This window comes from Numenius arquata, chromosome 27 (assembly GCF_964106895.1).
Source record: "Numenius arquata chromosome 27, bNumArq3.hap1.1, whole genome shotgun sequence".
Classification (NCBI taxonomy): Eukaryota; Metazoa; Chordata; class Aves; order Charadriiformes; family Scolopacidae; genus Numenius; species Numenius arquata.
Genome location: NC_133602.1, coordinates 2066171 through 2091472, shown reverse-complemented (window position 1 = coordinate 2091472; position 25302 = coordinate 2066171). Strand labels below are relative to the sequence as shown.

Here is a 25302-nt window from a genome sequence, read left to right as displayed (position 1 = left end):
TGTATTTTTGGGTGACCCATCTCTGCAGGGAGGTGCTCTCATTATCGTTTGTCTTTAGTTTAGCAGCTTTGGAGAGGGAAACATAATGTGATTCATCTCCCTTGCTTCCTGAAGATGTTGTTGCCTGCAGTATATTCCCTGGTGCTTCATCCTGTGTGGTGCTAAGGAATAGCCCAGCTGCCGGGTTTGGTTCAGTTTCCACGCAGACACTGCCAGGAGCTTGAGTCTTGAATAATAATTCTTGTTTATTTGTTCCTCTTGTTAAGTTCTCTGGACTCTGAGCTGACATCTCTCTGCCAGTCTGTACTGGAGGATTTCAACCTGTGCTTGTTCTACCTGCCCTCTCCTCCTAACCTGAGCTCGACTAGTGAAGATGAAGAAGAGTATGAGAGTGGCTACTCCTTCCTTCCTGATCTCCTCATCTTTCGCATGGTGATCATCTGCCTTATGAGTGTTCACAGCCTCAAGAGGGCAGGTAACCAGTGCTTTACTCAGAATTCAGTAATTAACATTCTGCAGTCCAGTTAGGCTGAAGATGTCTTAATTGGCATTCGTGTTTTGGGCTAGTGGTCAGTCTCCCTCACCTCATTACGCTCTTGTTGCAGGTTCAAAGCAGTACAGCGCAGCTATTGCCTTCACGCTCGCCCTCTTCTCTCACCTGATAAATCACGTCAATATTCGCCTCCAGGCAGAGCTGGAGGAAGGGGAGAATCCAGTCCCAGCCTTTCAGAGCGATGGCACAGGTAAGAGAGGGCAGTATAAGCTGCGTCTCCCCAGGTGCCTGCCCTTAGGGCTGGCTGGTACTTGTCTTCCCTAAATCTCCTGGACAGGGGTTTTGTAGTGTAGTGCCTGAGTGGTGCTAATTAGAGACATCTTGATCTTTGATTTCTGGGCTGAAATCCCCAAAGATGGGTAATCTGCTGAGACAGTCTCCACTTAAATGCTCTCTATGAGTATCGGAATCATCGAAGGATGAAAATGTTGCTTTCCTTGTTGTAAGGAATTAGCTTCCTGTATCTCTTGGCAGCTCATTCATCATCTGTTTACCCCAATCTGTGCTCCTTGTTTTCTGTCTCTATTTGCTGTTATTTACCGGACTCTCTTCTCCTCCACTGAGGAGGTGATCTCGGGTGAAACACCTGGGCAGAGCAGAGTCTCAGGGAGGCAGGTCCTGCTCAGCACCTCACCTCTGCGCAGACAAAAATGCATCTTTAATTTCTGGGGGGGATCCTGTTGAGCAAAGAATAAAACTGCTGAATCTTTCCCCTGCAAACAATTGATTTGTGATACTTCACAGAAGGCAAGACCAGGGGTTTCCTGGTCAAAAGCGCCAGTGGATGGGTTTTGAAGCTGTCGGTGATGGTGCTGCTGGAAGGGCTGTGGGCGTGTTGGTCGAGGAAGGGGTTGGGTCAGCTCAGCCTGCTTCCAAGGGGGAGTGGGTGGTTTAATCAAACCAACCCGCACATGCCCTCGTCCTGCTCGGTGCGTTGCTTGGCTCTCAGGCTGTAGGAAGCTGGGGAAAAGATTTAAGATTCAACTGTGTATTTTATGCTGATCTAACAGCGTTCGGCACTGAGGCTGCCTAATAACAGAGCAGCACAGCTTGGGCGGGAGGAATCCAGGCTTCCCAAGTCTTTCTAGGCTCCTTTTGTCACAGAATCATGGAACTGTAGAATGGTTTGACTTGGAAGGGACCTTAAAGATCCTCCAGTTCCACCCCCCTGCCCTGGGCACCCCCCACTAGACCAGAAAGTATTTTGGAAAGTGAGTCCTTCCAGGGTTACCATTGCTTGTTCTCTGGTTGAAGACACTGATGGAAGTGATGGCTGAAGTTTTCAATGCTGGTTCCCCAGGATTAGGGCTGGAAAGCAGCTCCTGTGACACGTTGGGACTTTGTTAATTTGTGGTCTTGTTTTAAATGCCGGCAGATGACCAGGAGCCGCGGGAGCCCTTGAACTCGATCGAGAAGGAAGCTGAAGCTGACTTGGCCAACCATCAGCCCAGTGAGGAACAACGGAAGAACGACTGCAAGAAAAGCAAGAAATACTCCCGCCTTTCCTGTTTGCGTCGCCGCCGCCACCCCCAGAAGGTGGATGAGAGTGACCTGAGTGAGGGCTTTGACTCTGACTCCAGCCAGGGCTCCATAAAGGGCAGCGATGGCTCAGAAAGTGGCTCAGAGAAGAGTGATGAGGAAGCAGAAGCTGCTTTTGATGTGGAGACGGACTCTGACATGAACAGCCAAGAATCTCGGTCTGATTTGGAGGACATGGAGGATGAGCCGGGTGAGGAGGGGAGCGGCCGAGGCAAAAGTGGGCCCAAAGAGGCCTTAAAAAACTGTGTGGATGGCAACGGGCTTGGGGACTCCAAGAGCCCAAACAGCTCTAAAACTGAGGCTCCGGATCCCGCGGTCAATGGCCCAGCTTCCCTGAGCACTAATGACGCCAGCATCGCCAGTAATCTCCAGGCCATGTCCACCCAGCTGTTCCAGACCAAACGCTGCTTCCGCTTGGCTCCCACTTTCAGCAACATCCTTCTCAAACCAAACAGTGACCCACCCGTCTTGAAGGATGGACTAGAAAACAAGCCATGTGTCAATGGAGATCTGGAGAAGCCTGGCTTGGCAGATCAGGGTAAGGATCGGTGACCTCGTTCAAAACATTTATTGTTGCAGTTCTGCGTAGAAAACTGCAAGCTGTAGTGCTCTCTTTGCTAAAATCCACCTCTCGTCATGGTGCAATTTCTCCTTCGGCCAGGTTTGGAGGAGCAGGTTGCCCAGGTACTGGGTAGATCTTGGGTTGGGTGTTTCCTGGAGGAGGAGCTTTACTCTTATTGCCTGACATCCAGGAATACGTGTGCTGAGCAAAGGGAACGCCTGCAGCTAGCCAGGGTTATCTCCTGTCCTGCTCAACAGGCTAAATGCTGAGCAGCTCTGATAATACAGAGGATAATTCCAGTAGGTATTAAAAATTTGGATTATCTTCCTTTTCCCCATGTGAAATCTCTGTAATCAGACACGTCCTAGTGATGGGTGGTGCAGATGCCATCCAGGACGCTCTCCATGAGATATCAGATTGTCAAGTCTGCAAAACTCAGAGGATCACAACTTGTGAGATGTGATCTAGGTGCGTGCGAGAGGAGTTGGGGGGACCTCTTTCCGTGACTCTCTGAATACTGCCTCGCTGAGCGCTTGGGGCCGAACCAGCCCTCGGCTGCACAGCAGGTGGAGCTGCGATGTCTCTGCACAACTTCCACAGCTGAGTAATGTTCTGGGAAAAATCAGCTTGAAAGGGAGATGTGATGCACTACAGGGAGTTGTTTGTATTTCAGATAAAACCACATGGGCCTGTTCGGTCTTGTTTGTCATTCCTCCCAGCTTCCCTGGAGCAAGGAAACATTTTTACATCCTGCTGCCAAATTCCGTGGGCCTGCAGCACTGGCAGGATTCGGGCTTTGCCTGCGCCAGGGTTTGAAGGGGGAGTATTAGATCATGTTAATGTTTACTGGCTCCCGGCATTGCTTCGTAGCCACTTGAAAGAGATCGGGGTAAAGGAAGAAACAAATGATTTTTGGTCTGTTGAACGTTTTCCTTCAATGGATTACCCAGATGTTTCAGCTCCAGGAACATACTTGAATAGTGTGGGCACGATACCTTTATAGCTGTAGAAAATGAGAGGTTGGATGAGCCAGGTTGAATGAATTAATCCATGTGCTTTTTAGCTCTGAGCTCTCCTTGCCTCAGCTGTGCTGTTTCAAAACTCGAGCTATTTAATGGTTTTAACACTCTATCAAGGATGGTTTCTGAATAAATTACTTCCTCCCTTTTGATTCTGAGGGCTTATTGAATGATAATTGCTGTGCTAATAGGCAGAAATGACTGTGCAATTAAAGTAAGGGACTGTAGCAAAACGCGTCGTTGATTCCCAGCTTGCTGCTACCTTCACCTCGGGTCACTCAGGTAGCTCGAGTGCAGTTTCATTGGCTTTGAAATCCTCAGGCTTTGAGATCCTCAGGTCTGTAGAACTACAAGATGGCAAAGCATATTCAATATTTAAAATCACCTGCACCCTGGCTCGTAAAATAGCCCTGTCGTTTACTTCTCTTGCGTAGCCCGAAGATCGGTGCACGTTGACCTGAACAGGGACCGCTGGCTCTGTTCTCTGCTGTGAACAATCTGGTCCTTGTGCCGCATGTGGTGCTCCCCCCCCTCCCCGGCTCCGTTAGTGAGCGCCTCAGGGGCTGCTGCAGGGGTTAAGGTGTGTGTCAGACTTTCACAGGGAAATTTTTAGCAATCTTCTCCCAAAGAAGAAAATGCAACAGTGATACGCTCTTATCAGCAGCAGGGACAGGGAACTGGTTTTGCGAGGGTGTGTGGAGGCACCGGAGAAATTCAGCTCGACTCTTGCCAACCCAGCGCTGTTCTCATTCCAGTAGGGCTTGGCTGCTCAAGGGGTTTAATGCCTCCCATCCTGCTTTTCCCTTCCTCTTCCAGATGATGTGTCTGACTCCGAGGAAAGCATTTCAAGTAACAAATCCTGCAGGAATGAGCGATCCCTTCAAGAGAAGCTGGAGATCGTGACCAACGAAGGGCTGCTGCTCACTGTCAAGGTGTTCCTGGACTGGCTGAGGACAAATACGGACCTCATCATCATGTGTGCTCAGGTGGGAACTCTGCTTGGTGTCGGGTCCAGGGTGTCTGTTCTGTTCCCCTGGGCTGGGCTGCTCAGGGCACATTGAAGCTTCTGTCCCAGCCCTGGCCAGAAGGTGATATTAAATATCACACCAGCTAAATTAGGATAATCTTGACCCAAGAAGTGTAGGGAAATCTGCTCTTCATAAAGCGTTCTGAGGTCTGTGAAAGATGCTGGAAAGCCCAAGCAGCCTGGTTATCGCATACATCTGTCTTGACGTTTTCTGTGGCCTTTTGTGTTCTGTTCCTGCAGAGCTCTCAGAGCCTGTGGAACAGGCTGTCTGTGCTCCTGAACCTTCTGCCTTCTGCTGCGGACCTGCAGGAATCAGGTACTGGAGGAGGAAGTGGCAGTGCAATGCCTGGGCAAGTCCAGTCACCAGGGATTTCCATGGGGTGTGAGAGATGCCGGGGTGAGAGATTGGCCGGTAGCAGTTTGCTTGTAGGCACGACAGGAAGCGACATCATGCATGTGTTGTTTTTGTGTTTAAACACCGTTCCAGTTAAATACTGCCCCATAGACTTTAGCTCTATTAATCCATTATATATGGTTGACAATATACTGGAACACTCGCACCTCTCTGCGTGAAGTCCTGCGTGGCCAACGTGGTTGCAATTAAGTCTCAAGACTACAAGGAAGGGTACGATTTTGAGAATGAGGAGAACATCTGTCATTCGTCGCAGTGGCCAGTCTGGCCCAAACCATGACACGTGGCAATCGTGGAAAAGAGTTTTGAAGCTTCAAGTGCTCGTGATCATAGAACCATAGAATGGTTTGGGTTGGAAGGGACCTTGAAGATCATGGAATTCCAACCCCCCTGCCCTGGGCAGGGACACCTCCCACCAGACCAGGTTGCTCCAAGCCCCGTCCAACCTGGTCTTTTAACACCTTCAGGAATGGGGCAGCCACAACTACTTCTCTGGGCAACCTGGGCCAGGCTCTCACCATCCTCACAGCAAAGAATTTCTTTCTAGTATCTAATCTAAATCTCCCCTCTTTCAATTTAAAACCATTACCCCTCGTCCTGTCGCTCCACTCCCTGATCAAGAGTCCCTCCCCATCTCTCCTGTAGCCCCCTTCAGGTACTGGAAGGCTGTTATAAGGTCTCCCTGGAGCCTTCTCTTCTCCAGGCTGAACAACCCCAACTCTCTCAGCCTGTCAAACACATGTACCTCAGCTTGAAGAATCCCCATGGTTCTTGAGGAGCATAATTTGAGTTGCTTGTCTATTGGAACAAAAGAAAAGCTAACCCAAAGGTAACCCTCCAAACTACAGATTTTCTGAAGTGCTGCGCCTCAGCAGGCTGTTTGGGACAGTTACTCTTTATGTTGTGGGTGGCCTTTTTGTTCCTCCTTCAACACACGCTCACAATACACGTGTAATTTAAAACCTCTGCCCCTGATCATTAAACTGTGTGCCTTAAAGCAGTTTTCCTCTTTGTCCCCATGTCAGTTTTTAAGTCGCCATCCCCTGTGCTTCCCCTCCGTCCTCTGCAGGGCTGGCCCTCTGTAACGAAGTCAAGGATATTCTGAGCGGTGCTGAGCTCCCAGACCTGAAGGCCAACTTGCTGCTCCCGGAAGATGTGGCCCTGCGAAATCTTCCCCCTCTGAAAAACGCACACAGGAGGTTTAACTTCGAGCAGGACCGGCCCATTTTCTCAGCAGTGGAGGAGGTGAGTCAGGGTAAATCCCGAATCTCGGCACAAGGTGCAGCCTTTTAGTTGGGCAGGTGATGATCTAGTTCTTTCTTGCCAAAAAAGACCCCAAACTGATGCAAATTTTTGAGTCTGAGTTACTGGTGGTTGCTGCAGTTTATCATCTGTATCTAAAAATCAGTGCTCAAAAACTTGCCCTCCCTCCCCTGTCGGAGCCATCATGAAAGGGAGCAGAGTCACACGTTGACCTCCCTGTCTGGGCAGAAGAGTTGTCTCTGCCTTGAATGAAGGGAATTTGGTTGGAGCTGCAGGATACTTCCGTGATCCTTCTCTAGCAAATGCCAAAGTCGGTGAAATCTCTCTTCAGGTGGCTCTCTGTGCCCTTGTGGAGCACTTCTCTCTGTGTTCCCACGCCCGGAGGGCCAAGGTCATGGTTTCTGGGTAGTGGAGGTGCACAGAAAAACCCAATCGTTACTTCTGTCTTGCCTTGTGAGACCCGTCTGCTCCCTTTGGAGAGGGGAACACGTTAACACCTTCTCCCTGGATTTGAGTACGCTGCTGACGTGTGCCATGGGACACGTGTTTGTTCGATCGCAGTCCGGCTGTTGAGGTGGCATCAAGTTGAGGTGGCATCAAGTGCAGCAGTCTCACGCCCCATGGCAGCTCACCTTCTGCTGCCTGCGCTCAGTAGCCAAGCGCCTGCCCCAAAATTGTTGTTTTATTTGATTCCTTTTCCCACTGCTGAGCCTTGAGCAGGGATATATGGGGGAGAGCCTGCTGATGTTCTCTGAGGTCTTCTTGACTTGGGGAAGCCCAAACTGCAAACACTTCTACGCTTTCTGGCCAACTGTAGGCTTTCCTGCAGCCCTCTCTTGCGGTTTCTGTCTTCAGAAGCCTGTTTCCATCAGAAATGTTTCCTTTGGATTTTTTAATAGCCATTTCCGAGAGCGTGAGCTGCAGGGTGAGAGCTGGCCACAGCCCGCCTGGGGAGACGCGGCTGGTGATTGCCTGTCTGCTTCTTTGCAGTCTGTGGTTCGGATTTGCTGCATTCGGAGCTTTGGCCACTTCATTACCCACTTGCAAGGCAGCATCCTGCAGTTCAACTCGGAGCTCGGGATCTTCATCAGCATAGCCCAGGCAGAGCAGGACAACCTTCTGCACCAGGCCCAGGCCCAGTTTCACATGGTGAGTTGGCAGAGGCGGGCTAATTATCTGTACTTGGCACAATTTCCTCTAGATTACCGTTAGATTGTGACTATAATCGCAGCTCTTTGTTGGGAGATGAAGGTTTTGCTCCCTAAAGCTGCTCAGGTGTCCCCTTTTCACCCTGTTTCTGGAAGCACGGGGTAGTGTCAGCCCGTGTGTTTCCTGCTAACTGATATGGAAGTTTGTTTCTGTAACCAGGCTGCGGAGGAAGCTCGTCGGAACAGGCTCATGAGAGATATGGCTCAGCTTCGACTGCAGGTAGGAGATGCTGGTTCCGGCCTGAAAACTGGCGGGGCAGTGGCTGAAACGGCTGAAACGAGGGAGGGAAGGGGTACAGAGGCAGCGTCTGTTCTGCAAAGACAGAATTACAGAACATCTTGAGTTGGAAGGGACTCCTAAAACTCATGGAGTCCAACTCCCTGCTCCTCCAGGGCTACCTGAAACTAAACTGTGTGCCTGAGAGCGTCGTCCAGACGCTCCGTGAGCCCTGACAGGCCTGGAGCCGTGAGCACTTCCTGGGGAGCCTCTTCCAGGAACCCACCACCTTCTCAGTGAAGAACCTTTTCCTCATGGCCAATCTGAACTTCCCCTCCTGCCACTTTATCCCATTTCCCTGTGTCCTATCGCTGGTCACCAGAGAGAGGAGATCAGCACCTCCCACTCCACTGCCCCCCTTGAGGAAGGTGTAGACTTTGAGGGGTGATGAGGGCATCCCTCAGCCTTCTCTTCCCCAAACTAAACAAACCAAGTGACCTTAGCCCTTCCTCATAAATCTTGCCCTCAAGACCTTTCACCATCTCGGTCACCCTCCTCTGGTCACGCTTGAATGGTTTGGTGTCCTTGTGTTGAGGTGCCCAAAACTGCACCCAGAACTCGAGGTGGGGCTGCACCAGTGCAGCGCAGAGTGGGACAATCGCCTCCCTCTGACCTCCTGGTTGCATCCTTCCTCTGCTGGGAGGGTGGCAGGGCTTGGTGGAGCTTCGCAGGGTGAATCTTGCCCTGTTTAATGGTTTCTTTCAGCATTAATGTGAAACAAGTGTCTCTGCTCGCGTGTTTTTTTTTTTCAGCTGGAGGTTTCTCAGCTGGAGGGAAGTCTCCAGCAGCCCAAAGCGCAGTCAGCCATGTCTCCTTACCTTGTCCCTGATACCCAGGCCCTCTGCCAGCACCTGGCTGTCATCAAGCAGCTGGCCACCAGCGGGAGGTTCATAATCATCATCCCTCGAACAGGTACGGGGGCTCCTCCTCAGTCACCGAGCCTGCCTTCCCCTCAGCCCCTCCGTGCTAGAGAGCAAGCCCTGGGGGCCAGGGTGGCGGCGTTCCCTCCTCCTGCTGTAGTCCTTTACTTCAGCTGGAAAAACTCTTTCCACGTGTCGCTTTTGGGACCTGTTTTATGTGTGGCCCATGTTTGGAATCTACCATCTAACACAGCTGCAAGGAGAGAGGCCCTGTTCACCCTCTGCCTTCCGTGGCAGCCACTGCTGCCGTCCATCAGAGACACTTCGGTGGGATGAGGAATTCTTGACGCATCTGGATTAGTTTGCGGCAGCAGAGCTGTAAACCAGATGTTTTTCCTTCTTTTTTTTTTTTTTTTCCCCCTGTTAGTGATCGATGGCTTAGACTTCCTGAAAAAGGAGAACGCAGGTGCTCGGGACAGCATCCGGTATCTGGAGGCAGAATTTAAAAAGGGAAACAGGTGAGAGTGGTGCGATTTGTCCTGCCTTTTGGGACGGGTGTTATTTTGGGGTGGAAGATGATGTCGATGGCAGGAGCATCCTGCTGTGCATCCCCTGGAGCAGCATGAGGAGGGGGCAAAGGCCTCAGGAATGTGCTTGGCGAGAGGGAAGGTGCCGAAGTAACAGATTTGGCAGCTGGTTCTCCACATGCGCTTGCAGCTGCTGCTCAGACATGAAATGTCGCTGCTTCTGAGGAACGGAGGGAGCTGCATCTCTTTATGGATGTATAAAACTGAGCGGTACCTTGCACTGATGCGATGCGGGTGCTGGAAGAGCCGTATGGCTTTACTGCCCGGGCTGGCTGCAGAAGAACAAACCGCTGTGCTGCTGTGAGGACAAACTGCATCTTCAGGGCCTGTATCGGGGCTGGTGGGCTTTGAAACACGTGTGATACTGGGAACCGCACGCAGCGATGGGGGTGAGATGGGAGGTGACCTAAAGGAATTCATTTATTATTATTATTTTGGTTGATAAAAGGCAGCACTGCGAAAGGGTCCTGCAGCACCTGGCAGACCCTGCTGTAGGGCATTGACTCCTCTGCGTGATGGTCTTTGTGAGAGCTCAGTGACTCTGATCTTCCCTCAGGTACATCCGTTGCCAGAAAGATGTCGGGAGGAGCTTTGAGAGGCATAAATTGAAGAGGCAAGATTTAGATGCCTGGTAAGATACAGCATCTGGAAGTGTCTGAGCCCGGCTCCCAGCAGGAAGGTGACTTTGGGGAGGGGTTGTTCGCACTGGGACCTGTCATGCGGCTTGATTTGGTGCTGTATGTGAGTAATTATAGAATTCCCTAGAGAGAGCGTTAGAGCATCCGTCTCGCATAGCACCAAACACCTGGTGCTAAGAAGGGTCTCAGAAAAACCCCCAACGGGCAACAGAGAAACACTCCCGCCTTCCATGTGTTTCATATATGAAACCGTTTGCACAAACAGGAGGTTTTCCCTCTGACTTTTCCCCTCTGATTCTCTTTTCTTGCGCCTGTGTGTGTGGCAGGAATCTCTATAAAATACTGGACAGTTGCAAACAGCTGACGGTGTCCCAGGGGAGCGGAGAGGACGACACCACCGGAATGGTCACCATCATCACAGGCTTCCAGCTGGAGGACCCAAGCGTGTTCTCAGCGCCCATGCAGGTCAGCGGCTCTTGGCTGAGCCTTTCTGCTTCCTGGCAAGCTCAAAATCTGGTTGACTGGCAAGAGAATTCTTTTTTTTTTCATGTTTTCTGCCTTGGGTAATAACTGTCCTGGATTTCCCAAATTTAGTTTATAAATCATGGGTCCTATTTCCTTGAAGGCCCCTTGATTTTTCATGCTTTTGTGGTGCGAAGCGTCCTGGGGGAGGCGGGAGAAGTCATTCGCAAGCCCCTTGTGACAGAGGTGGCTTTGGCACAAAGGAGAATTGGGTCTTTTAGCCACAGCAAACTCTGCCTGAGCATCTCCAGGTTGGGAAGGGCGGTTTTTGACAGGGCAAGGAAAAAAAAATACACCCTGTTTTGTGTGTGTTTGCTTGCAGTCTGCCATCCAGGCAGCCGCCAACGCCAGCGTAGAAATCAAAAACGTTCTGGAGTTCTACAAGCAGTGGAAAGAGATGGGCTGATGTTCAGAAAGGCATCGGGTTGGTGTACCTTTCTCTCCCCCTCTCGGAACGTGCAGCGTCTGAACGAAGGAAACAAAAATCCAGGCGACACTTAGACACGAAGAAGCAGCAGCAGCAACAATAAGAAAAAATAATCTACCAAAAAAAAAAATACAAAAAAAAACAACCCAGAAAAAACATATTCCAATTTGGGCACGCACACGGACACCCTCCATCCGTATCCCGACCAGACGCCTGTACATCTCCGACGGCGCCAACTGCTCTGAGAAGAGAGAGGCACCTCGGTGTGGCCGAGGCCGAGCTCTGCCCTTCTCCCAGTCGGCAGAGATGGGCGAGAGATGGGCAGTCATTCCCCCCGCCCCGTTCCCCCCCAGACGCTTGCTCCGGCAGCCGAAATACCCGACACGGGCAGGCGGCTGCTAAAGCGCGGACTTGACTTTAACGAAACCAAACCAGCGCAGCAGAAATGGAGCCCTCCTACGCTTGGGAAAGAAGATCCAAAGAGTGTTTAGCTCTTGTTTGGCAATCTGGTGACAGGAAAGCAGACAGTTTTCTTTTTTTTTTTTTTTTTCTTTTTTTTCTTCCCCCCCCTCCTTTGAATTATTTTTCAAGGGTTTTTTTTTTTCCTTTTGATTCTTAGTTTTTATATATATAAATAATATTAAAAAGAAAAAAAAAAAGAAAAAGTGGAGTTCCTCTGGGGTTCTGGATACTCTTCTGATGTCAGAGAGAAAAGGAAACAATTATGCTATTTAAAAGGGGGGGAAAGCTCTTAATATAATTTTTTTTTTTTTTTTTTCCTTGAACAAGCATATTTATTTCCTTTCCCCGTCCCCCACGGAGCAGGCTTAGTGCGAAGGGACTGCGAGGAGAGAGCAGTCTGAAGGGCACGTCCCTGCTCTCCTCACCAGCTCCACACGTCCTGAGCGACGGCACGGGCCACGCTGCTCCGGAGAGGCAAAAAGGGCTCTGCCCTCCTTCCCCCGACCCTTCCGCTTCCCTGCTCCCACCACTAGGCCTTGGGGACAAGGAGTGGAATCCGGCAGAGCTGCTGGAAGAGAGGGAAGAGCCGTGTGGGATTTAAACACTGCTAAGGCTCAGCCACTTGGCTTGAGGACCCTGGGATGGAGCAGACATCGCCGAAGGACCCAATGCCTCTTCTTTTTTGTTTTCTTTTTATGTTCTTTTTTCCCTTTTATTTTTTTTTTTCCTCTCTCAATTTTGCAATGAGGTGTGGAGGAGGAAGGAGGATCTCGAAGCCATTATCTCTTCTGCTGGTTGTCTGACGCCCCGCTGCTGCTGTGCCGTGCTAGAGAGGGTGGCAGAACTCGAGTGTTTGTATCCCCCATCCCTGCGTCCCTCCGGGGCAGGCGAAGGCAGCGCAGTGACCGCCACCGCCCGGGACTCGGCTCACAGACCATTCAGTGCTTTTAGCATCCCGAAACAGAAGGGATGACGTGACCTGGACGGATGCTGGAAGAGCTAATTCCCCGTGTGACCTGCGAGGGAGCTTTCAGGCCTCCATCCTGACGGCATCTCGAGCAACCTGTGTCTGATGTCCTCCTGTCACATGCCGGTGCTGGAAATGAAGAAACGGGTTGCTTCCGGGACAGCAGAGCGGTGGGAAACAGGCTGAACGGTCTCTTTGTAGTTCATCCTGCGTCAGCGTACTCAAGAAACAGATGTCTCCATCCACGTGAACTCACAGCAGCTATGCAAGTCAAAACCACTAGTCTTCTACCTTTGCGTGTTTCCTCACACAGGGCCAGCCCAGAAGCTGCTACAAAAGGGGCATAACACGGAAAGGCAAGTGCCGTACTCCCATCTGTGCAGACTTCCCAGCATGACGCATTGTACTGGAGCGGCAGGATTTGTTTTCAGGTAAAAACTTTAAAAAAAACCAACAAACCCAACCAGCACAAGTCCCTGAGGATTCATTTCTCTTGCAGTTCCCGTTGGGTGCAGCAGGCAGGCTGGAGCACAGCAGGGAAATGCCGAGCGGGGAGTTCCAGCCCCGCTCCTCGGGGCCGAACGGCGGGTGGAGGGGGCGGAAGGACAGGGTTTCCCTACGGCTTTTTCCTTTTGCAGCTTCTCCTGAAACTCGCGGTGCTTTTCTAGGCTACGCCAAGGAAACAGAAGGGCAGCTCCAAGACTCTGGCTCGTCTTGGGTGTTGTTAGAGATCTGAGCTGGGCCGTGAACCTCATCGGTCACTCTTCCCTCCAGCGCTACCGGTGTGTTTATTTGAAGTCATTTGTTTGTCCAGCTCGTTATTTTTGTTCGATGGGGTGGGGAAGGAAAAGAGAATCGCTGTGTGGGATTTGTCCCCTGGTGTGTGAACCACAGCGATGTGGTGGATGGCAGAGCCACCTCCGCTTCTGCCCCTCCCTTGGCTTGAGAGTGGTGAAGTACCCTCCTCGTTCCATGGAGCCAGACGCAGGGGGAGGGAGGGAGGGAGAGAGGGAGGGATGGTGGGCTCTGCTTTTTATTTATTTTTTTTTCCCCTGCTGCTGAAGAAAACCATCCACCTCTTGCCGCAAAGCACAGGGAAGGGTCTGCAGCTCCCTCCTGGGCAGCAGATGGGGTGGGTGCTGTCGCTGAGCAGGGTGGCAGCAAGTCCAAGGGCAGTCCCTCCGTGTCCCCAGTCAGAACCGGGGCTTGTTTGGGCTGGACGCAGGAGGCAGTTTAACAACAAAAGTAAATAAACTTGGCTTTTCTGTAGGAAGGTGTTGTTCCCCCCCCCCTCCGCCCCCCCAGGGGCCACACGGGGAGCTCAGAGGCTTCTTCCTGAAGGGCAGCAAAGCTGTTGCCTTACTCTGCTCGTAATCCTCCCTGAGCAGCTGCCCTGGGCTCCTGAGGGCTTGTTTTGATGTTTCCCTGAAGATTTGCACACCTGGAGAGAAGGAAAAGGGCCTGGCCCTTCACCAGGGACCCTAAACTGCCCCCTGGCACTTTTCAGGACACCATAGCTCTGGGCTCAGTGGGGAGGGACAGTGACCTTTTAAATAAGGCACCTGAGAGCTCCTCATGCCACCCCACTTCTCCCCAGAATGTGCAACTGGGGGGTTTTTGGGGTAATTTGTGGGGTTTTTTTGGGATGTGCGTCCCCAGTAAGAGACACCCCGAGCTGGAAAAGAGGGAGGCTCCGCAGCTGCAGAAGAGCGTGGCTGCAGAGCGGCCTCGGAGCAGGGGACGAGTTGTGGCCTCCTGATGGAGGAGCAACTTGAGGTCTTTTAAGATGGGGGTGAAGGCAGGCGCTTCTCTGCCCCAGCCCCAGCACTCGCCATGGGTTGGAGTCTCCTCCCTGGGTATCAATCAATACAGACCCCCTGCGCCCGTGGTCCTGTGCCAGTTTGCCCCAGTTTGGTGGGTCACATCCCAGTCCCAGCCCGGGAGCCAGATGTGGGAGCCAGGTCCTTCCCCCGTTGTGCTGGTGGCCGCTGCTGGGCGGTTCTCCAGGGCTAAAGGCAACTTGAAGGTGGATGGTGGGGCTGTGCGTCCCCTGGGGTTCTGCTCTGCCCGGGGGTCCCCAGCGCTGGGTGGGGTGTCCTGCGAGCCCCCCATGGCGATTTCACCCCACGCCTCGAGAGCGGGCGAGAGCCAGCCCTTCTGCTCTGCTCATTCTGTCCCAGCTCGTCCCATGGCGCCTGCTCTGCTGGGGAAGGAGAACACGAAGGAAAACAATCTTGTGGGCCGAAAGCATTGTTTTTAACGTGTTTTTGTGTGTTCCTTGGTTTTGGTATTTTTCTTTTCGTTACCACCATGTTGAGCTCTTGGAAGTTTATGGGGTGACACCAGGCGGGGAGAGCACGGGTTTGCGGTGGCTGAGGCTCGCTGGGTGTCCTGGGGAGGTGGCACCGGGGCTGTCCCCGTGCCATGCTGGACACGGTCGTGCTGGTCGAGCCGCTCAGCGGTTTCACGGGCCATGCCAAGGGCCTCTTCCTTCTGCTCCCTTCCCTGCTGGGCTGGATGCCGCCTGCAGCGCCTCGGCTTTTCCCTTTGCATCTTAGATTTTATTTTTTATTTTTTTCCCCCTTGATGTCTCGCAGAGCTGGCCAGTCGGGCTGGGGCAGAGCCTGGGGTGGGGACAATGGGGAAAGGGCAGGAGGGTTGGCCCCGGGTCCCCGAGTCGCTGCCGCCGTCTCTGGCAGGGAGGGGAGCGTGGCTGGGTTTGGGGCGAGGGACAATCTCCTCTCCCCACCTCCTCCTTTTGCACAAACAAACCCAGCCTGGGGATTTGTGACGGGTCGCTCTTGCCGGGGGACAAGGGGGTGGCTGGGGGGGGCCCGGCTGGGACAAGGGGCAGCGCGGGGGGGCTCTCACGGCGCGTCTCGACTGTGATCCGAACACATCGACTGGCTTAATAAAATACAAGATGTTTGTACCCCTCGTTCTGTGGTGATTCCCTGCCCGGGTGTCCCCCGCGCAGCTCCAGAGATGGGTACAGTTTTATATGAGAATCCACCCTCAAACCTGCACTTTTTGCTTTTCAGAAAAAAAAAAAAAAGGCAACTTTTCCCCTCAGCCCCTTGGGATGTTACTGGAGCGGGGTGAAGGAAGGCGTAACCTTGGTTTGCTTTGGAGTTGATGGGGTGAAATATGGTTGGGGCCCTTCCTTGTCCCTCTAAGCAGGACCAGCGTTCCCTTCGTCCCTTTGCTCCCTGCCTTTGTGGGTCGGGATGACTTGGTCCTTTTGCCAGGATTCGGCCTAGAATCGGAGAGTGGTCGAGGTTGGGAGGGACCTTTCAGATCATGGAGTCCAACCATCAACCCAACCCTGCCCAAACCCCCCCTGACCCGTGTCCCTCAGCACCACGTCTGCCCGGCTTTGAAATCCCTCCAGGGATGGCGACTCCACCACTGCCCTGGGCAGCCTCTGCCAACGTCTGACAACCCTTTCCATGAAGAAATTTTTCCCGATATCCATCCTAAACCTCCCCCGGTGCTGCCCACGGGAGCATCCCCCTCCCAGCACCGCTGTGATGAGCAAAAAGAACTGGTGGTTTATGGGGTGACCTCTCTCTCGGCTTGGCTTTAAAGGGGGGAGGAGGTTGGAAAGGATATATTTTTAACAATGCGTGACTTTTTTAAGTGTTAATTCGAGGTGCCTTTAAGAGGTGTCGGGGCAGAGCTGGGCAGCCCGCGGAGGGGGAAGCTGGAGGGGGGTGGTTTATAACGGGGGGGGGGGGGGGGGAGAAAATTCTTCCGTTCCCTGCATTCACTCACAGCAAAGCTGCTTTTTGTGGGACGCGCGGAGCCGGGAGCAGGATAATTTCCTCTCCTCCCGTTCTTTGGATGGTGCCAGCAGTGGGAGAGGCGGGGGGGGGGAAGGGGGGGGGGGGCTGCGAAAAGGCGAATCCGTCTTTTGAGGCGGCGGAGGGGGGAGGGAGCCGGGGGGCGACCCCTTCCCGCGGGGCGGGACGTGCCCCGCGTCCCAACGCCCCGGCACAAAGGGGGACCTGTCACCGCCGGCTCCGTCCCCTCCGAGGGGCTGGAAACGCCGCTCCCGGCTCCGCGGGGCTGTGCCAAGGCCCCCCCCCCCCGCCCCGGTAACGAGCTCCGAGCCGCCGCCTCCGGTCGGTGCGGGCGGGGGTGTCGGTGCCGGGGCTGCCCCACGGCTGTGGGTCCGGAGTTGAAGCGGGATAAAAGCCTTAAAACGCCGGTCGGGGGCCGGGACTCGTGTCCTGCTCACTGGGGTGCCGAATCCTTGGAAAAACCCCGGGAGCATCCCCGTCTCCAGCCTTTCCTCCCCCCCCCGCCCCCCTTCTTGCGCCTCCGCTGCCCCCCCAGTTTCCCTCCCCCGAACCCGGGGTTCGCTGGGCTTCATCCAGGTTCTTTAGGAGGGGGTTTCAGCTCCGGGGGCTGCGTCCCTGCCCAGATACGGCAGGTCCCTTTGGAGGCACGGAAACCCCAGAGCCCCCCCCCCCGCCGCCCCCCTGCCAGCGGAGAAGGGCAGGAGCCCCGAGTGCGGCTCTGCCCCCCCCCCCCCCCCCCCCCCCCAGTGCGGAGGATGCGACCCGCTCGTCCCGGGGCACTGGGGGGGTCCCTGCGCTGTGCCCGGCTCCAGCAGCCCAGCCCGGGGAAGGGGGCAAGGCGGGGAGGGGGGCAAGAGCGGGGGGGGGGAAGAAATCCCCAAAGAGGGGGCTCTGAAAGCGCCGGTTCCGCTCCCGGCTCAACCCCCCCACCCCCCGACCGGCGCCTGCGTCCGGCCCCGGCCGCCCCCGCGGGCACCGGCTGCCACGGACCGAGCCCGGGCCACCTCCAGCCGGCGGGACGCGGGCAGGTCAGTCGGGAGGGTTCTCCCCAGACTTCGTTTTGCTTTTTCCCACCCTTCGCCATCATCCCAGGTCTCCTCGTGGGACCCCCCCCCCCCGGCGTAACCCGGTGGGTGTTCGCTGCGGGTCCGGCTCCATCGCCCGCCCCGGCGCTCCCGGCTCCTCGGCATTTAAATCCGATGCCCGGAGCCACTTTCCAGTGGTCCCTCCAGCGATGGAGGTGCCTGTGCCCCCCCCCCACCCCCCCCCGGCAGCAAAAGGGGGGGCAAAACCCCCCGAAGTCTGGCATTTGGGGGGGGGGAGGATTTCAGCCACAGCAGGCGGCGTGTCCGGCACAAAGCCCCCTTTGAGCCCCCGCAGAGGCCGCGGCTGCCCCTTCGCCAACGGGCGGGCGCTGCCGGGGACGGGGGGGGGACACCCTCGGCCGGGGAGGAGGGGGACACCCTCGGCCGGTCCCCGCTGCCGCAGCGCAGCCGTGGCCGGGGAGAAGGGCAGCGAGCGGCCGGGGGGGGGGGGGGGGGGGGGGGACGGGACACGACACCCCCGGTGGGGAGGAGGGGGCTCCCAGCACAGCATCACCCACCGTCCCACCAGTGCCCCTCGCCAGCCCCGCGCGGGGGGGGGTGGGGGGTGTCTCCGACTCTTTTGGGTTGTTTTGTTGTTGTTTTATTTATTTTTTTTTTCCTTTTTCTGCCCCCCTTCTAAACCACCGGGTGAGTTTTGGGCTGGGGGGTGGTTGGTGGAGACATTCACAACTCCCCTCCCGTGCTGCTGGGCTGCTTTCCCCGTGCCGTGCCTCAGTTTCCCCATCCGCTGAGTTCAGTGTCCTGCTTCATCCCAGTCCCTGCGTAACACCGGTGTTGGGGGGTGGGGAGGGGGTTCAGGGTGTCCATGGGGCTTTTACCCCTCCGTGGTGGCCTGGTCCTAAGACCAGGGACATCCCCAGAGCAGGTAAATAGGGTCAGGAGCCTCCACGGGGAGGGAGGATGAGGTGGGGCAGGGGACAAGGGCAGGATCTGGCTCTTCGCTGCCATCCTGGGGGGCCTGATCCTGCTTAGACACCCCCTCCTCCTGCTGTGGCTCATCTGGAAGAGGCAAAGGGAGAGCAGGCTTTGCTGGTGGCATCCCTGGAAGAAGCTGTTGACCCAAGCCGAGAGCCAACCCAGGGGGTGGCTGTCCTGGCTCCTGCACCCCCAGCCCTGTCACCCAGCGGGCTCCGTCCCATCTCTGCAGGACATGGGCTGTGGCCAGGTGCCCCGACACTTCTAGCCCCGAGCACCTCGGTGCCACCATGCTGACGATAAAGCTGCCGCAGATCTTCAGGGTCCATCAGGTGCCTCGGGTACGTGTGGCCGGGTGATGGTGGGGCTCTGCCCCCAGGTTTCTCCCCCCCCACTTCCCTCATCCAAGGTGGAAAAATCACCTGGTCTCCTCACCCAACCTTGCTTCAGCTGGTGAGACACTCCCAGCCCATCCTGCCTCAGTTCCCCTACCCATCACGAGGCTCTGGGGCTGCCCCACTCCCCCCTGGTGTGTCCCCTGACCAACCCCACTGTCCCCACAGATCTTCTGGGAGGATGGGATCATGTCAGGGTACCGGCATCCCAAGAGCTCAGCACTCGACTGCGTCCTCAGCTCCTTCCAGATGACTAATGAGACAGTCAACATCTGGACACACTTCCTGCCGACCTGGTGGGGACAGGGACAGAGATGAGGCCGTGGATAGGAATGGCCGTGGGGATACAGGATAGAGACGGGGATGGGGATGGAGATGGGTGTGGGGACAGGGACAAGGATGGGAATGATGGAAGGATGGAGGTGGGAATGGGGACAGAGACAGGTGTGGAGATGGGGACAAGGATGGGGATGAGATGGGGATGGAAGTGTGGAGATGGGGACAGTGATGGGGACAAGCATGGGGATGAAGAGGTGGTGGAATTGGAAATGGGGACAAAGAAAGGCTGGAGATGTGGATGGAGACAGGGATGGAGCTCACCCCAGTATCTCCTGCGCCCACAGGTATTTCGTGTGGCGCTTCCTGGTGCTCTCCTCCTCCCTGGACTTGTGCCGCGATCCCTACCACTGGCCCCTGCTCATCTACCTGCTGCTCGTCTGCCTCTACCCCTTCGCCTCCAGCTGTGCCCACACCTTCAGCTCCATGTCGGCCCGTGCCCGCCACCTCTGCTACTTCTGCGACTACGGAGCCCTCAGCCTCTACAGCCTGGGTGAGCCGTGGCCGAGGGACCGGCACGGGGATGGGGACAAGGCTGGGAATGACGGAAGGATGGACATGGGAATCAGGACAGAGACAAGCGTGGAGATGGGGCCAGGGATGGAGACAGGATGGGGCTGAGGTGGGGATGGGGACAGGATGGGGATGAGGAGGGGATGGGGACAGGATGGGGATGAGGAGGGGATGAGGAGGGGATGGAGGTGTGGCGATAGGGACAGGGATGGGGATGAGGAGTGGACGGAGATGGGGATAAGGACAAAGGCTGGAGATGGGGATGGGGACAGGGACAGGGACAGGCAACCACTGCCCCCTGATGTTGCATCTCTCTTGCAGGCTGTGCTTTTGCCTACGGGGCCTACGCGATGCCGGACCAGTGGGTCAGCGGCGTTTGGCACCGTTACTTTGTCCCTGCGGCCACTTTGAACTCCTTCGTCTGCACCGGCCTCTCCTGCTACTCCCGGTGGGTGTGGGGGTAAAACCTCCAGCGCTGCAGCTGGAGGGAAACTGGGGCTGGAGGATTCCTCCTTCTCAGCTCTAGGGTCCCACGGAGCATCTCGGGGGGGGGGATGTCCCTGCTCAGGCCCAAAGCCAAGGTGCTCGCAGGGTCCTGGCTGTGGGGGCCAACAGGGATCTGTGTGTCCCCCCCCCCCCCCCCGTTCCCTCTTCACAGCTTCCCTGAGCTGGAGCGTCCCCGGCTGAGCAAGGTGCTGCGGACGGCGGCTTTCGTCTATCCCTTTCTCTACGATAACATCCCACTCTTCTGCCGGGTAAGGTGGGGTGTCAGGGGGCGGGTGCCACCACCACGGGGGTCGCAGGGGTGTTTATCCCCCCTGGTTGCTCACCCCCTCCCTCCCCACAGCTCCTCTTCTGTTTCTGGAGTAACAGCCCCTGGAGCGACGCCGTGGCCGGTTACTGCTATCACCTCCTCTTCGCACTTCTCACCGGCTTCCTCTTCACCTCCCACCTTCCCGAGCGCCTGGCGCCCGGCCGCTTCGACTACATCGGTGAGCAGCAGCCTCCCAGTGCCCCCCAGTGCCGGGGCTCCAGTCCCCTGCACCCCAAAGCTGGGCGAGGGGCCCCGGCACCCAGGGGTGACGTTGGCTTCTCGCCCCGGGCAGGACACAGCCACCAGCTCTTCCACATCTGCGCCGTGCTGGGCACCCACTTCCAGCTGGAGGCCGTTCTCTGCGACGCGCGCTCCCGCCGGGGCTGGCTACGGGGCCACCTGCCCGTCCCGGGGCTCCCTGGCACCTTTGGCACCGCTGGACTGGCCCTTTTGGGCAACGCTGCCATCATCGGTGCCTTCACCGCAGCCTTGGCCCGGGCGCCTGGCAGCTCAGGAGTCCCCCCGAGTGTCCCCCCGAGCATCCCCAGCGAGGCCGGGTGCTGGAGGGACCAATGACACCGCGGGGCAAGTGGCCAGGATGCAGGGGCTGTGCACCCCCAGATCTCTCCCATCCTCCAAGTATGGGGAGAAGAGGGGCTCAGATGCCTGGGTCCTGCTGTGGGGTGTCATAAGATGAGGGGTGTGTGTCCCCCTCCTGCCCTGGTCCCTCTGCAGCCCCGTGCCTCAGTTTCCCCACCTTTTAAACATGGCTAATGGTACTCATCACTGCACGGGGGGCACTTACACTGACCTAACCCATGTAGCAGCCCCCTGTGGAGGCCTCAGCCCCAGAGCGTGGGACCCCCAAGTCCATGGACCACCGGCCCGTTTCCCAGCAGGCTCAGAGCATTAACCCTGGGGACCCCTGTCTGTCTGTGCGTGAGAGAATGTGCCTGTAGCCAGGATTGTCACAGCGTGGCAGTACTGGTGGGGCTGGTGGGCTGTGCAAGGCTCTGACACAATCTGTGTGTGTCCACTGTGGTGTGCGCGGCCGTGACACAGCGTGCACAGCTTCGACATCTGTTGGAACAAGTCCAGCGGCGGCCCCAGAGATGCTGGGAGGGCTGGAGCCCCTCTGCTGGGAGGGGGGGCTGAGAGAGTTGGGGGGGTTCAGCCTGGAGAAGAGAAGGCTCCGGGGAGACCGTGGAGCCCCTTCCAGTCCCTAAAGGGGCTCCAGGAAAGCTGGGGGGAGGGGGGGGACGACTCTTGATGAGGGAGGGGAGCGATGGGACGAGGGGGAAGGGTTTTAAGCTGCAAGAGGGGAGATTGAGCTGAGCTGTGGGGCAGAAGTTCTTTGCTGTGAGGGTGGTGAGAGCCTGGCCCAGGTTGCCCAGAGAAGCTGTGGCTGCCCCATCCCTGGAGGGGTTCAAGGCCAGGTTGGAGGGGGCTTGGAGCAACCTGGGCTGGTGGGAGGTGTCCCTGCCCAGGGCAGGGGTGGGGACTGGATGGTCTTTAAGGTCCCTTCCCACCCAAACCATTCTATGGTTCTATGAACACAACATGCATGTCCCTGCTGCAGCGTGCACGGCTCTAGCACAGCGTTCGTGTCCTCACTGCAGTGTGCACGGCTGTCACACAAGCGTGCACGGCTCTGACGCTGGTGTGCGTGTCCCTGCTGCAGCACGGCCATGGCTCAGCGTCAGGCACTGGTGCCCGGGGACAGCTGAGGGCTGCGGGGGCCGGGGCTGGTGGCAGAATGAAGGGCTTTGGGCTGGAGCTGGGGGCGCAGGGGGCCGGCGGAGGCCGTGCTCGGTGGCAGCGGGGTCAGGGTCTGGCATGGAGCTGGCCCCAGTGTCCCCAGAGAGGGCCAGGGGTCCTGTGGTGTGGGACCCCGGGAGGTGAATTTGGGGCAGGGGAGGTGTCACCCTGCGTGGGGACCCAGCAGTGACATTGCAGGTGGTTTGGGTGGGGGATAAGAGAGACAAGAGCTCGGCAGCCCCCAGGGGGGTGTGTGTGTGGGGGGGTGGGTGTGTGTCGGAAGGGATGGGATGGGATGGGATGGGATGGGATGGGATGGGATGGGGATGGGGATGGGATGGGATGGGATGGGATGGGGATGGGGATGGGGATGGGATGGGATGGGATGGGATGGGATGGGATGGGATGGGATGCCATGGCCGTGGCCAGGCACAGCCCCACGCCCAGGACTCGGGCCCCCATCTCCCCCCATTTCCCCCCACCCTAGCCTTAATGAACCGGTGTTTTGCCGAGGAATCCCGGCGGCTGGGAAGGGCTCTGAGGCCCATGGGGGGGGCCCCACTGTCCCCCAGTAACCCCACGCTTTGGACAAACAGCTTCAAATTAAACTGCAGTAACAGCAGGGCAGGTGCTGGGCTCATCACTGGCAGGGACCGGCAGGGGATGGTGACGGCCACCACTCTGCCCCGCAGCCTTCGGTTGCTGGGAGAGGGAGGAAGAAACTGGGGTGGGGGTGGTCATCACAGGGTCCTTCTGCTGCGGTTTCACACCCGTCCCACCCCCTCAGACGAGGAAGGAGCTGGTGACACCATTTCTGCCTTTATTTCTTTGCGGTTGAGAGAAAGGGGTGTGGGGGGGGGGATCCCGGGGGGTCAGAGTTCAGACCCACGGTTTGGGGGCGGCTACACGGGGCCGTAGAAGCGCCGATAGGCCTCCTGGAAGCCGATGTGGTCGGCCAGCTCGTCGCAGTCGGGGTTCACCTCACACACCTCGCGCTTGGCCTCCAGCGGATCCCGCACGGCACCGGCCCCGTAGACGCCGCTGGGAACAGAGGAGGGGACACAGGGGATGGCGGAGGGTCCCTGGCCCCGGGGAGGGGCCCGAAAACAGGATTTCACTGCACACGTTGGGGTGGGGAACACGTGGCCCCCGCGGTGTCACCCGGGGGGTCCCTGGCACAAGGGGGGTCAAAGCGCTACCTGTCATAGATGTAGTTCCTCTTGTGCCTCTGCACAACCTCGGCGCTGGCGCGTCTGGAGACGAAGGCTGTGGGGACACGGTGAGGGGGGGGGTCAGGGAAGGCTGGGGGTCCCCATCCCTGTCCCCAGGGACAAATCCGGGCGCAGACACTCACCTTCGGAGCTGGGCGAGTCGTCGGCACTGCTGGAGCGGTCGGCGGCTGAGGGATGGCACGGAGCGGTCAGGGCAGACGGGTGGGGGCTCGGGATGACCCCACGCAGGGTCCTCCTCACCCCACTCCACCTTTCGGGGCTCCCATCCCACCCCCCTGCTCCGACCCCTCACCCAGACCTCCCCAAGCTGGCAAAGGGACACCCCCATCCTCCTGCTCCAGCCCTACACCCTCCACCCCATGGCAAATCTCCCTCCGAGCCCCTGGCCCCCTCCAGCTGACACAGAGCCCTTCCCTGGGCATGGTCCCCCCCAGACCCCGTCCCTGTGCGCCCCCCCCGGGCACCCCCTACCTCTGCGGCAGAGGCCGAGGGTGAGGAGGGCCAGGAGGGTCATCAGGACGAGGGGCTTCATGGTGCCTCTCTGCGCTGCGCTGGGTGCAGCCCCTGCTCCCCGAGCGCCTTTATAGGGCTCCGTGACCACCGTGACCAGTCAAGGAGGGGCCCCGTGGCCCCGTCGGGGCTATTTCCAGCACATCCGCCGGGGCCGGGAGCCGCCAGCACAGGCGGCAATTGTGGTTTGGGGTGAACTCGGTTCCCCCGTGACCGGCCAGAGCCCACAGGGAGGGAAACGCAGCCCTGGGCCAGTGGAGATTTGCTGGTGGGGCCAGCCCTGGCAACCTGGCAGCAACCAGTCCCCAACTGGGACGGGAGACGGGGCACCGGTGGGACTCCCCGCTCCACTCCCCAGTCATTGTCCCACCTCCCACTGCTGGATCCCGGCAGGGTTCCTGCCACACTGGCAGAGTGTCACAGAATCATGGAATGGGTTGGGTTGGAAGGGACCTTAAAGATCACCCAGTTCCAAACTCATCTGTCCAGGCCTCGGTTTCTCCAATTGCCAGTGGCTTCTTCCAGCCTTTTCCCACCTTAGCTCTTCACCTGGGAGTTTCTCTGGACAGAGGTGGTCTCTTTAAGTATAAAGAATCACAGAATGGTTTGGGTGGGAAGGGACCTCAAAGACCATCCAGTCCCCTCACTCCTGCCCTGGGCAGGGACACCTCCCACCAGACCAGGTTGCTCCAAGCCCCCTCCAACCTGGCCTTGAACCCCTCCAGGGATGGGGCAGCCACAGCTTCTCTGGGCAACCTGGGCCAGGCTCTCACCACCCTCACAGCAAAGAACTTCCCAATATCTAACCTAAATCTCTCCTTTTTCAGCTTAAAACCCTTCCCCCTCGTCCCATCGCTCCCCTCCCTCATCAAGAGTCCCCCCCCCAGCTTTCCTGGAGCCCCTTTAGGGACTGGAAGGGGCTCCAAGGTCTCCCCGGAGCCTTCTCTTCTCCAGGCTGAATCCCCCCAACTCTCTCAGCCTGTGGGAGCCTCTTTCCTGCCAAAACCTGGGTTTTTTTCCTCTGCTCAGGGCCAACAGGGATTTGTTGGCCAATTTTGCCCCGGGGACCAACACATGCTCTGTTGGTGGCATCACCATCACAGCCCCTCGCCAGGACTGACTGCTGTGACCCAGGAGGGCGAGCAGGCACCTTGCCCTCGGGCTCCACTTGGCTCTGCTCTGCCTCATCCCATGGGAGATGTTGTGTGCCAGTGCCCGTTCCCAGAAACAGGACCTCAGCAAGGTCCAGAACCTCTTCAAACCCCAAAACAGGACTTTGAAAGAAGAACAATTGTGCTTCTGGTGTGGTTCAGGCACCGGGCAGAGGTGAAGGGGAGCGGACCAGCTGGAGAAGGAGGATCTCCAGTTCCTCCATCCTTCGACTCCCAACTCTCCCCAAGGCCCCGGCAGCGCTCCGGGTCCTCACCCACCTCCCGAGTTTGCTCCTGGTGGACTCCAGGAGGGCTCAGAGCAGAGGGGGGCTCCCAGGGCCACGTGGGGTGACATTCCTCTTTGGGATCCTGACCACTCTTCCAGACGTTCCGATCCTCTAAATTCCAGCCCTGTCTTGAAAAGCGGAACCGGAGGCTTTGGGGCG

General features: G+C 57.1%; 3 protein-coding genes across 5 annotated transcripts in view; 2 read left to right on the top strand and 1 right to left on the bottom strand.

Moving 5' to 3' along the window:
* Positions 1–11013, top strand: part of SMG5 (SMG5 nonsense mediated mRNA decay factor) — a 29238-nt gene extending 18225 nt beyond the window's left edge. The window contains exons 10-22 of one of the 3 annotated variants that reach the window (XM_074164426.1): positions 267–475; positions 606–743; positions 1929–2630; positions 4490–4659; positions 4941–5016; positions 6182–6357; positions 7366–7524; positions 7744–7803; positions 8613–8772; positions 9148–9238; positions 9864–9938; positions 10272–10410; positions 10790–11013. In XM_074164426.1, coding sequence (XP_074020527.1) covers positions 267–475; positions 606–743; positions 1929–2630; positions 4490–4659; positions 4941–5016; positions 6182–6357; positions 7366–7524; positions 7744–7803; positions 8613–8772; positions 9148–9238; positions 9864–9938; positions 10272–10410; positions 10790–10873 — 2239 coding nt within the window. In that variant the 3' untranslated portion in view covers positions 10874–11013. The remainder of the gene's footprint in view (positions 1–266; positions 476–605; positions 744–1928; positions 2631–4489; positions 4660–4940; positions 5017–6181; positions 6358–7365; positions 7525–7743; positions 7804–8612; positions 8773–9147; positions 9239–9863; positions 9939–10271; positions 10411–10789) is intronic. The other 2 variants (XM_074164429.1, XM_074164427.1) reach the window with 2 other exon arrangements.
* A 7424-nt stretch (positions 11014–18437) lies between these two features.
* PAQR6 (progestin and adipoQ receptor family member 6) lies at positions 18438–20781 on the top strand. The gene is made up of 7 exons (XM_074164409.1): positions 18438–18488; positions 18711–18838; positions 19166–19371; positions 19713–19839; positions 20050–20146; positions 20239–20383; positions 20498–20781. The coding sequence occupies exons 1-7, from the start codon at positions 18438–18440 to the stop codon at positions 20779–20781; spliced, it is 1038 nt and encodes a 345-aa protein (XP_074020510.1).
* A 2084-nt stretch (positions 20782–22865) lies between these two features.
* BGLAP (bone gamma-carboxyglutamate protein) lies at positions 22866–23778 on the bottom strand. Its single transcript, XM_074164615.1, has 4 exons — positions 23667–23778; positions 23318–23362; positions 23163–23229; positions 22866–23004 (listed from the first exon to the last, which is right to left on the bottom strand). Exons 1-4 carry the CDS (start codon positions 23725–23727, stop codon positions 22866–22868), a joined length of 312 nt encoding a protein of 103 aa, XP_074020716.1. The 5' UTR covers positions 23728–23778.
* Positions 23779–25302: the final 1524 nt, after the last annotated feature.

Bases quoted from the DNA above. Each gene is read 5' to 3' on its own strand.
- PAQR6 (XM_074164409.1), top strand. From the start codon at position 18,438: ATGCTGACGATAAAGCTGCCGCAGATCTTCAGGGTCCATCAGGTGCCT. The intron at 18,489-18,710 runs GTACGTGTGGCC...CTGTCCCCACAG, and splicing joins GGGTCCATCAGGTGCCTCGG to ATCTTCTGGGAGGATGGGAT. The intron at 20,147-20,238 runs GTAAGGTGGGGT...CCCTCCCCACAG, and splicing joins ACATCCCACTCTTCTGCCGG to CTCCTCTTCTGTTTCTGGAG.
- BGLAP (XM_074164615.1), bottom strand. From the start codon at position 23,727: ATGAAGCCCCTCGTCCTGATGACCCTCCTGGCCCTCCTCACCCTCGGC. The intron at 23,230-23,317 runs GTGAGTGTCTGC...GTGTCCCCACAG, and splicing joins CGACTCGCCCAGCTCCGAAG to CCTTCGTCTCCAGACGCGCC. The intron at 23,005-23,162 runs GTAGCGCTTTGA...CTCTGTTCCCAG, and splicing joins AGGAACTACATCTATGACAG to CGGCGTCTACGGGGCCGGTG.